General features: G+C 34.2%; 1 protein-coding gene across 1 annotated transcript; it reads left to right on the top strand.

Annotated features, from left to right (window-relative positions):
• The first annotated feature begins 2,392 nt into the window (after nucleotides 1-2,392).
• LOC104891306 (50S ribosomal protein L13, chloroplastic) lies at nucleotides 2,393-11,426 on the top strand. Its single transcript, XM_010676982.4, has 4 exons — nucleotides 2,393-2,808; nucleotides 5,247-5,432; nucleotides 8,485-8,655; nucleotides 11,083-11,426. The coding sequence occupies exons 1-4, from the start codon at nucleotides 2,551-2,553 to the stop codon at nucleotides 11,197-11,199; spliced, it is 732 nt and encodes a 243-aa protein (XP_010675284.1). The 5' UTR covers nucleotides 2,393-2,550; the 3' UTR covers nucleotides 11,200-11,426.
• The last annotated feature ends 25 nt before the right edge of the window (nucleotides 11,427-11,451 follow it).

Raw genomic sequence — 11,451 nt, 5'->3', positions numbered from 1 at the left:
GGTTTATTATATAATAGGCAGCTGGGACTATTTTCGGCAGACGGCCAAAAGATGGGACTTTTTCGGGCAAATTTTTCAAAAATAATTCAATCAAATATTTATTACAACCAATAAACTCATATAACAGTCAATCACATAAACTTGCCAATAAAAAAAAGATTGAATCAAATTAAATTCACATCCAATCAACTAAAAAAAGTCATTTACCAAAAATTAATACCAAGACAATAACAAAAAATACACGACCATAACAAAGACAACTCATATTCAAACCCAGAAAAAATGAGAAATAGTGTGAATTTTCTTGCATTTGAAGTGCAAAAGTTAAAAGCTTAATTTCCTGTGCAAAAAAAGATGAAAGCTTTGGAAGCAAGCACCGAGCTCAAGAAGGTTAATTTTCAAAGATTTGTGGACTACCCAGTTTCTATAATCAAGGAAAATTAGCAAAAAAAAAAAAAAAGAAGTAAGAAACTAAAAGTTGAAGTGTAAATGCTTCCAAAAGAAATTGAAACTTTCTTTCAAAAAAAAAAAAAAAATTGAAACTTGAAAATTTGCGCACTTAAGAAGACAAAAGAAAGAAGGGTGGAGAAAAGTTGAAGAATGAAATCTCTTAAAGAAAGACGTAATGAGTGAATTCTTGGGTGAGTTTGGATAATTTTTGGTGTGTACGTATATTTGTATAGTACGTATTTGTACAGATTACATAGTCGTGGACTTCTCTTTCTAAAATATACTTGAAACATTATATGGTTATTGAAGGTGTACTAAGAGAAAAAGATACATTTCTTTCTAAGATTTATGAAAGATTATTATATGGTTATTAGTTTTTTTTGATGGGGTTATGAATTTCAAAATTGCTAAATTGCATGCTGAAAGTAACTCAAGATATGACACTAATAGCGATATATATACACGCGTATGTATTAACATAAATACGAATGCAACTTTTTGCCTGTATACTAAATTTTGTAATATAATTTTTATGTACTTCAACCTAATATTTTACGACTAAACTATAACATTTTAAAGTATAAAGCCTACACTAAGAACTTTCGTTTTTAATTTGTTTTAAAACCGAGGAGTAGTCATGACCAAAATGTTGTCGCACGTATAGCGTGCATAAAAAACTAGTTATAATTTATTGAAGCCTATCCAGTGGCGGAACCACGATTAGTCATGGTGGGTCATGTGACCACCATTATTTGAGAAAAAAAGAAGTTCTATTTGTTATTATTTTTTGAAAAAAACACCCAAATTTCTAGCTTCAAGTATGTAGACTGCAAGGAAGAAGAACAAACCCCAATTAGATATCATAATCGATTGAATGGAAGAAGAGGAAATGAGAGAACGAAATAAAAAGCCGTGGTTGTGAAGTTTCAGAACTAGAAACTCAGAAGATATAGAGAAAGAAGAAAAAGTGACAATTTTTTTTTGAATAGAGAGAAAAGGGCAAGTTAAGTAGCATATAAGTTTGGGACAAGCACAGTAGCCTTTGAATTCGGGGTAATTTCTTGTTCCTTTTGCTTTGTTCTTTCTTTTGACTCTTTTTTTTTTCTTTTTCTTTTGTATTCTATTTACTAGTAGACTTTTTAAAAGTGAATTGTTAATTACTAGATCAAATAAGAGTAGAATTACTTTTTAAAAGTTGACTATTTTTTGGTGATAAGGGCTAAACTTTTTATTAAAGAGGTTATTGAATGGCAATATTGGCCTTGCTTTTTTTTTTTTTAATTTGATAACTAAAGGGATGAAATATTTGATTCATATAATGTTTAGGATCTTTTTAATCTTTTATGGACTTCCTCCACTTTTAATTTTATTTGCAATATTGAAGTATACCACAAGAATTTGAGAAAGAAAATAAGTGATGAGAAAAAGAACTTAGCTCCCACCTACTAGGAGAAAGAAAGAGAAAATATATTGTCCAAAAAGTCAATGTTGCAAGTATTATGTAACCATTTAAAATTAAAAAATATTGCAAGTAAAAATATCAAAAAAATAATAGCTACAAAAATTTCTTTTTTGAAACAGATTTAAGAAAGGATTTTGTTTTATGATATGTTTGGTACAAAAGATTAATAGCACTTGAAAAAACTTAATATAAAAATCACCAATTGCGATTCAGTCTATCGTAAACTCATTCATTGCAACTCTGCTACTATTTCTGCGACCATAATCGAAACCATATTTTCAAACCATGGTACTGACGTGACAATTGCGATTTAGTCTATCGTAAACTCCTTCATTGCAACTCTGCTACTATTTCTGCGACCATAATCGAAACCATATTTTCAAACCATGATAATGACCCACCATCCGTAAAATCCTGAATTCGCCACTGAGCCTATCATCATCTATCCAAACTTATACTAATATTTATATTTCTTGCTATGCTATCTTCAAAACCTCCCCCCAAAATTTTCAGCCTTTGAGACTTGAGAGTGCACTATCAGGTTATGAGTGTCATCTTATCCAATTCTTGCACTTCTCTTCTCTAAACACTAACACTCCCCCTCTCTCATCTCCATCTTGAGATACAGAGCAACAACAATGACGACAATGGCAAGCGCTTCATCAATGGTGTTTTCATCAACATTGACCCAAAAAACCATCTTTGGCACCCAACTAAAAAACGCCCCCATCTTGGTATATCCTCGCTCATCAAAGGCACTCACTCCCATAGCATCCGCACCCAAAGATCCAGTTACAGAAGCATGGCGTGAATTCAAAAAATCCAGAAGAAGCGAAATTCCCTTTGTTCCTTTAGACCAGCGTTGGATGTTCACTCTCGAAGAAGCCACTGGCCCTGTAATTCCTTTTCTCTTTCTATCTTATGTTTTTAATGTGTGTCTTTTTTTTTTTTTTTTGTTTCATTTGTCATGGAAATGATTTCTTATGACATTTTATGTTAGCCAACCCCGAATTATTTTGGGACTGAGGCTTTGCTATTGGTGTTGTTTCGTAAACTTGTTTGTTCTTAATTTTGTGGGTGTCAAATTTTAGGGGATGATGTGGGTTCTTTGGTTTTTATGTGCGTTCTTTTGTTTCATTTGTCACGGAAATTATTTCTTATGATGGTTTATGTTAGCCGACCCCGAATTATTGTGGGACTAATGCTCTATTCTTTTGTACTGAATTAATGAAAATTCAATTCAAGCCAGTTCAGTTCAGACAAGTTCATTGCAGTTCAGACAAATTCAGTTCAACTCAATTCATTTAGGTTCCTCTCATTGTTTTAATTCAATCCAGTTCACTTCAGATAAATTAAGTCCAGTTCAATTCAGTCCAAAAGAACATAGCCTAAGTTTTGCTATTGATGCTGTTTAGTAAACTTGTTTGGTCTTAATGATGTGGGTGTCAAATATTAAGGGATGCAAATGTAGAATTTTGAAGAATCCGGATAATTAGTGATTGAAAGTTTAATAATCAGTTCTTTTAAAAGATTTTTCGGGAGAAATAAGGCCTGCATTTGTGCTACAACGTGTTTTGGCACAGAGGTTATACTATAGAGTTTATGCTTACTTGTGTTATTTTGGGTTGATGAGTGCTGTTATGTTGTTATGCAAAGAGTAATTTTAGCTTAATTACGATGGAACTAGTTTGATTACAGATTTTTGTATATTCTCAGAATAGGTAATGTTTTTGGATGCTGTCATTGGAGATTTTAGTGGTGTAAAAATTGTATTAGGCAACTTTTTCTCCTAGGAAAATTAGGTTTGTTCTTCTTAATCATAAAAGGTGGGTGGTAGTGTTTGCAGCTGCTCTTTTTTGGTTTGTTTTGGATTGAATATGCCGGATAGTTTGAAAGCATATAATTGGTGTTCATTAAGTATGGGTGTTAACAAGTCAGGTGATTCATTGTAAAATTTGATCCTATCAGTTCATATATTTCGGGTGGCTGACACAGTTGCAATTTAAGAACCTTTTATGTTCTGTCTTGTTGGATTTCAAGGTGTTATTAAGAATATAATCATATTGAAAGAACTCATATGAAGAATGATAAGGTGACCAAAGATGATGTCTCTGGTAGAATCCCAGTTCTTTCAGGAATTTGATAGTACTGTAGACTAGATTTCCTTATGTGAAACTCAAATTGGCAGAAAGCACGAAAGGATTACAAAGTTTGATGGTTTATAGTAGTAGCTATTCCTTTTTGCAATTATCATGTAGTGATAGAAAGGTAGTGAACAGAAAAATTTCTTGAGAACCAGGTCTTCGAACTGAAATAACCACCTGCTAACAATGGCAAGAATTGTGTTATTGCTTGTAGAAGCTCCTTGATATGGAGCATTCTTCTGTTGCAGCAGTGTGATCGTTTAACATAAAAGAGAGAACAACAAAAAGAAAAGAATAGAAAAGTTTTATACTAATTAATTGCTTTTGATTTAGACCTCAGAGCATAAAAGTCTGGTTGGAAATTATTACTAAATTTAAATTTTCGTCCCCGAGTAGGTTCACTAAATTTCTCACTTATCATTGTTTAAGAAATTGGCTCTTCAATGTCATGTTCTTTGGGTTTATATTATAATCCCGTGATATCTAGTGTGTGATGGGCGTTCTTCCAAAGGTCACCTTTAATAGTGAGAAGTTGAGACTCTTGGTGGACTTCTTTTAGTTCTATTCTTCTAGTCCTCTTTAAGTTAATTCTATGTTATAGGATCCAATTTGCATGGAAGCGTCTTTAGCAGAGTGCAGATGTGCATATTCCTTGCTCTTTGTGCTTGTTTAGTTGTTTGCCTCTATGTGAATTACTTTTAAGTTCTAAGTAATTAACCAATGAGTTTTCTGTGCCATTTTGGGTATCCATTCAGTAATCGTTGATTAATCTTTATATTCACCACGTGTAGAAAAATATCATCTTTTAATTAGCAGGAAAGAATATGATTTTGGGACACAAAGGGACTCCTAAAACTAACTGCTAACCAGGAGGGTTCTCACTTCCCAATGATTTCTTCCTGAAAAAGACTTGAATCTTGATTGATGATCTGAATTATGTGATTCAAAGAGTTAAGTCCAATATATCTTTATGCTTCCAAATGTACACAGAACTCATATTGATTGCACAGATAAATTCTCCTCCTTAAAATGGTCATCTCCACTACTCTTAAGGATATCTGAAGAAATGTCTAGATTGTGCCATGTCTTTCAAAACAAGCAAGTCGAATTATATACATATTTTGTCCTGACTTCTCTAATTTTGTGGATCAAAGTGTTTAACTCAAGCTTAATCTTCTCTTCCTTCTCAGGATATCTGGAACACAACATGGTATCCAAAAGCTGCTCACCATGTCAATACTGACAAGACGTGGTATGTTGTTGATGCCGAAGATCTGATTCTTGGGAGGTTAGCATCAATTATAGCAGTGCATATTCGCGGGAAGAATTTGGCTACCTTTACTCCAAGTGTCGACATGGGATCCTTTGTGATTGTGGTATGTTTATTTCAGCCGGAAGTTTAGGCTTATCATGCAGACCGTTAGATTTCTATGTTTTACACTTTGTTTGGATAACAAGATAGAACGGAAAGGAAGGTGAAGGAAAGGGGAGGAAGGGGAGGGGTAAGAAAGAGAGGGGGAAGGTGAAGCTCCAATTTCTTTAATATGGAGGATGATGTTTATTAGAGAGAGGGAAAGTGGATCCCTTCCTCTTCTCCCTTCCCTTCCCCCGGCCCTTAATCCAAACAACAAAACTTCCTCGCTTTCACTTCTCTCCCTTTCTCTCCATTTACTCAAAACAAATTGTTAATGCCTTCACTAGTGCTCAATAACCAACAAATTGAGAAGGAAGTTTGTAGGTTAGGCAACACCTTATTAAATATTACTACATTTTTGTCTATATCTAAATGCTTGCAGAAAAAAGTAGAAAGTTTGTAACTGCATCTCATAGTCTGTTCATATGTCGATGTGCAATAATTTATTTTTCACTTCTATTTCTATAGTGCTGTGGAGTAGTGAGAAGTGTATTTCATAGAATTTTTTTTTCTTTTTCATGAACAGAAGATAATGAGAACTTCTTTCTCTGTTTTTAGAAAGATGCTCCATTTTGACTTTTGCACTGTTCACAAACTCTAGTTTACCATATCTTTATTACATACTTCCTCCGTTTCTAAATAAGTGCAACATTTGCATAGTGTTTACTATTCACTGTTTAAACTTTAATTTACTTTGGTGATTTACAGTTTAGGAAAAACATAGTCATGTGGGATCTTGTTAGATTCGTCGAAATGTGAATTTTTTTAATATCAACTTTTTATAATTTTTACTTATTGATAATTAAAGATATTAATGGTTAAAATAATGCATTGGCAAACGTGAAAACAAGAAATGTTGCACTTATTTAGAAACAGAGGAAGTATGTATGAAAGCCAATATTAACATACAAGTTAAATTTGCTCATCTATATTTTCAATATATCAATTTTTATAATTTTTCAATGATAGATAATTAGAGATAATAATGGTCAAAGTTATGCACAACAAGTGTGCAAGTAAAAATGGAGCATCGATTTAAAAACTGAGGGAGTATTAGATTGTGGGGTTTATGGTATATTACTACAATACTTTTGATATATGTTGGGGAGCTTTCTTTTATTTCCATTGAGTGGGTTTTGCTATGTGTGTTAGCTTCAAAAGTGCTATTATGCCTTCTTGATTCATTTACAAAACTGCTACTATACCTTTTTGATTCTTTTAAAAAATTGCTAGTAGGCTTGTTTCAAGCCTTAATATAAAGTTTTTTGTTTTAAAATGTTTCTGTTGTTTATATTTTAATCTAATGTGTGTGCGTGTGTGTGTGTGCGTGTGCATGACTGCGTGTTCTTTGGTAGATATCAACTAAGGTGTTGTTTAATTGAATTTAGGAAGTAGTATATCCTAGGTTATTATTTTTCCTTCGAAGTTCCAATACCTAGGAAGTGGCAAAAGTTGTTTGGTTGCTCATGGAAAATTCTACTTCCCATAAGTTCTACTTACCTAGATCCCCTTAAGTAAGTAAGCTCCTCTATTTTTTGGGAAGTAGAACTTCCTAGAAAGTGCAACTTCCTACATTTATTCCAACAAGACAATCTCACCTTATTTTACTTCCTAGGAAGTTCCACTTCCCATATATTTTATGTCAAACAAACAAGGAGGACCGTGCTTCAAAAAGTTGCCCTTCCCTGCGAAATAAATCATCGACAAAATAGAGGGTAGTGAACACCAGACATCTTGTTTGTGGAAGATGACTTTATTTTTTCGAAAGGTGCATAACTTTCATCTTGCATGGCTACATATTTGTAACATTCAGCTCTGAGTGTTTGGGAGTATTGGTGCTTTTCTTGTTTGGGAATCATAAGAAACTACTTCATCTTTTAATGAGGTGTTTTATCATGTACTTCCTCTGCTTCAAAATTATTGCAACACTTGTCTTTGGCACGTAGATTTAGGAGGGAGATGGAAGTGGGATATCGTGTTAATATTTATAGGATAAGAAACATTTATTATCCTAGGGCTAGTTTTTATCCCATTACTTGATTAATACAGCTCATTTGATTAGATTCCCCACTAGAAAAAAAGAATGCTAAACGAATTATAATCAAGTGATGTGATGAAAAGTAGGATAATAAATACTTTTTATCTTACGCCTTGTGGCATAGAATAGAAAACTATTCTATGTTAAAGTAAGCAGTGAGGAAGTTGTTTAGTATAACTGGTCCAGTGTGTAGGTATAACTTTTTATCCATGTATAGGAGTGTTGCATTAATCAAAGAACTACTAAAAAAGACAAGTGATGCAATAATTGTGGAGCAGAGGAAGTAATAATTGGCACTCCAGTTTGCTGCAAGTAGAAACTTTATCCTGGTTGCTACTTAATGCAAATATAATGCAAAAGAAATTGTATATTGAATATTTTAGGTTCTTATGTGATAGATTATAGCACGTTTACAAGCTTTAATAAGCACAATTTAGAAACCAAAGTATTTAATGAGTCAACCCCCTTAGCCTTGTGTAATGGTGGTTCTATGCCAAGCTAAACTATCGCCTAAAAAAAAGATGCGATGAGGATAGTCGTTTATTGTTTTCTTTTAGTAATATCTTCCTGAGGTAGCTTAGAGCTTCTTAGTGTTTTTTGCAACTAGTTTATTCTTATGTGTGTATCTTTTGATTACTGTTATCAGGAAGAGTTTTCTGTTACCGTGTCCATGTATCATTATTTATAATTGGGATTTTAGAATGGACCAGTCGACCATAATCTTTGGAATAATAGTTTTTGCCAAGAATTATTAGTGGCTGTTTCACAATACACAGATGGTCAATTCAGTTGCATCATATGGTAGAAGCTGAGATAATTATAACTAGATGCTGAATTATACTGTCATCACTTTTTAGCAAGTTTACTATTGTTTAAAAAGTTAATCCCGTAAAGGTCTAGCATACACTCCCACATACCAGTATAGGCATGAAGTATCTATCAGCTAACTGGGTTTTACTTTACTTGGGTATTACAGGTTAATGCTGAAAAAGTTGCTGTATCGGGTAAAAAGAGGTTGCAGAAGTTGTACAGGAGGCACTCAGGAAGGCCTGGTGGTCTGAAAGAGGAAACTTTCGACCAACTTCAGAAAAGAATTCCTGAAAGGATTATTGAGCATGCTGTTCGAGGCATGCTTCCGAAAGGAAGGGTGAGTAGTTTCAGCTGTATCTTCTTCTGTTTCTTTGTTACCTATAGTAAAGTTGAATCTTGCCTGACCGGTCTTCAGCAGCTGACAAAAAACTAGGGAAATAGATATAATGATTCATCTGGAGTGCTCCAGACTCCAGACTAAAACACTCTTACCAAATACAGACAAAATGGAATATCACCTCTATTGCTTTGGTTTCATTATGTTTTCCGGATTATTAATTACCTCAAGTACCTCGACATGGATATGGATGCTCGACACTCCATTTTAAACCTTAAACATGGAATTTCTCATAGAATAACTGAAATTATCACATGCTTACATGATCTGAGACACAATGATTACCAAGTAAGTGACTAGCATGGTAAAGGTGTACTACGTATTGCGGACAATTTTTCTTGGAGAAGCTATAGGATGTGTAGATATATAAGGAGGATATGTTACAACAGCATCAAAGGAAGCAGAATGAAGTGATTGACTTCTATATGGAGTTACTGCATCTGCTGTGCTGAGATGATGTGATCTACCCCATGCTGTTTGATTTTGTTTCAGATCTAACAGTGTCCTGTGACAATATTCTGTTCCCCAAGGGTGTAATTTTAAGAAATTTTGGCTGAGGTGTTTAGGGTGGGGCAAGAAGACGAGGTTATTAGGGAAAAAGAGACCTCAACCTACCCCAATCAGGGACATCCTTAATTGCCTTAGTGTTATGAATGATAACACATTGTAGGATATCTAATTGGCTGGATATCTTTGTTTGCTTTATAACCACTTAAAGGTGGCATTGTGGCAATTGGGTCTTTCAGGCTGGGTTTGTGTTAAGTCATTATAGGTTGGGTTGTTTTGGGTATGTCTTGCTTTTGGGTCTATTCTGGTAGGATGAAGTGTGAATTATGGTGTTTGGAGAGCTCAATATTGTAAAATTGAAATCAAATCAAAGAAATGATAGATTTATAAAATTTAAAAGTATAATATGTTTATAATATTTATCCAAATAAAAGAATGAGTTAAGAATCAATGATTTAAAATAACAATATTATGTTTTAGAAAGTACAAAAATGGAATAACAATACTGCTAACGGTATACATTCCAGATTCCTTGCCCCTATACCACCACCTCCCCTTGGGGTTTTCTTGCACAAAGTAGAACAGTCTTTTAGTGATTCATAAATTAACTAAAGTTAAAGTAAATATCTGTGGATATCATTGAGAAATAGGAATCCTTGTCATCAAGGTTTTCCCTGAAGTGTGAGGGAATGGTCTTGAACAAACCCAGACTTGTTGCCTAGCAGAGGTGTCGTTATCAGAAGTGGATTCCCTCTTTTATAGTAGATGTTAAACCTGCTGCTCTATTGACCCAATGATTTGAAGCACTTCTTTTAACAATACCGGAAACACGATTGCCGAATCCGGTGTGTTGGAGCGACCAAAAAGATCATACTCCTGTTGTGTGACTACCTTTTGGGCTTGTTGATTTAAAGAATAAGCTTTCTTCTCCTATGGAAGAGAGTGGATAGGCAAGATTTCGAGTCAGTTACCCTATAGGAAATATGCTCTTGCATTGGTTATTCAAATAATATGTTGTCTTGGTTATTTGGTCAGTTTCGAGTCAAGGCAATGTCGCGTTGGGTCTATTTCAGGTCTAGCTAATTCTGGCTGAGTCTGGGTCGATTCTGGTCTTATAAAGTTATAAATGAACTTCGGGTTTCCATTTTGGGCTTAAATCAAGTCTTAGGTCTGGTCATTTGGGTTGGATCATCTTTCCTAATACAGGTTTAATAACCATTACTGCCAAATCTGTAAGGCGAGAAGGGGCCTTCAGATCTTGGGAATTTTATTTTCGTCTTACATGTTTCTATTTAACTTGAAGTCTGCCTGTATTTAGTTCAAAGTCTTCCTTCAAGCTCCTATCTTCACCACTTCACCTTACTAGGGCTCATGAGATGTTTCGTGCAAAGTCAACTGTCATGAACAAAATTGAGACGTTCAACATGTTGAATTTGCAAGTCAGCTCAATTTTCCACTCCACATGGTTTCTGCAAATGATTTATTTCTTAACTAATCGTAAAACCTAAGCCTTATCAATCTCTTCGACTTCTCTCATGAGCTTGAAGCCTCATCAGTCATCACCTACTTCGCAAAAATGTTCCCATTCTGTCTCGCTTCAGTCCATGTGTTTGGATTTCCATCTTCCGTGCATGAATTAAGAAAACAAACTACGAGTGTACTACAATCACAAATTATCCCATGGGAAAAATATAGAGAAAGAGAACCAAGTAGAAGAACACAAAAAACAAAGCAAGTGTTCAATTCCATGTGGATCTTTGATTGAAACATCTTCTCTTGCTAAGCTTGCTGATCTAATGATGTCTCCTCGTTAACTTATATCTGACATCCTTTTTAATTATGAAATTTTTTTATTTGCAGCTCGGACGGTATTTGTTCAATCACCTTAAAGTGTACAAAGGCCCAGAGCATCCGCACCAAGCTCAGCAACCAATTGCTCTTCCACTCCGGGACAAGAGAATCCGTGTAGAGAAATGAATCCTCACTCTGTCAATCAACTCATCTTGCCAATGTTTTACCAGAATTAAGCATCCTGTTTTGTAGATTGAGAATCAAATATCTTGTACTAGGATATAGTTGGTAGAAAATTTTATCATTTTGTACTTCAATTCTTGAAACAAACTCAAATTTGTAAGACAAGATGAGAATGGTTGTATTTTTTAAAGGTGTATGAATGTTAAGATTGAGGATTCGTAGTTGGTATAGCTTTCTACTGTAAAAGATAAAAGA

This window comes from Beta vulgaris, chromosome 4 (genome assembly GCF_026745355.1).
Source record: "Beta vulgaris subsp. vulgaris cultivar EL10 chromosome 4, EL10.2, whole genome shotgun sequence".
In the NCBI taxonomy this organism is placed as follows: Eukaryota; Viridiplantae; Streptophyta; class Magnoliopsida; order Caryophyllales; family Amaranthaceae; genus Beta; species Beta vulgaris.
The sequence above is the reverse complement of the archived record's forward strand: the minus strand, read 5'-3'. Positions and strand labels throughout refer to the sequence as shown.

Bases quoted from the DNA above. Each gene is read 5' to 3' on its own strand.
- LOC104891306 (XM_010676982.4), top strand. From the start codon at position 2,551: ATGACGACAATGGCAAGCGCTTCATCAATGGTGTTTTCATCAACATTG. The intron at 5,433-8,484 runs GTATGTTTATTT...TGGGTATTACAG, and splicing joins TGGGATCCTTTGTGATTGTG to GTTAATGCTGAAAAAGTTGC. The intron at 8,656-11,082 runs GTGAGTAGTTTC...TTTTATTTGCAG, and splicing joins GCATGCTTCCGAAAGGAAGG to CTCGGACGGTATTTGTTCAA.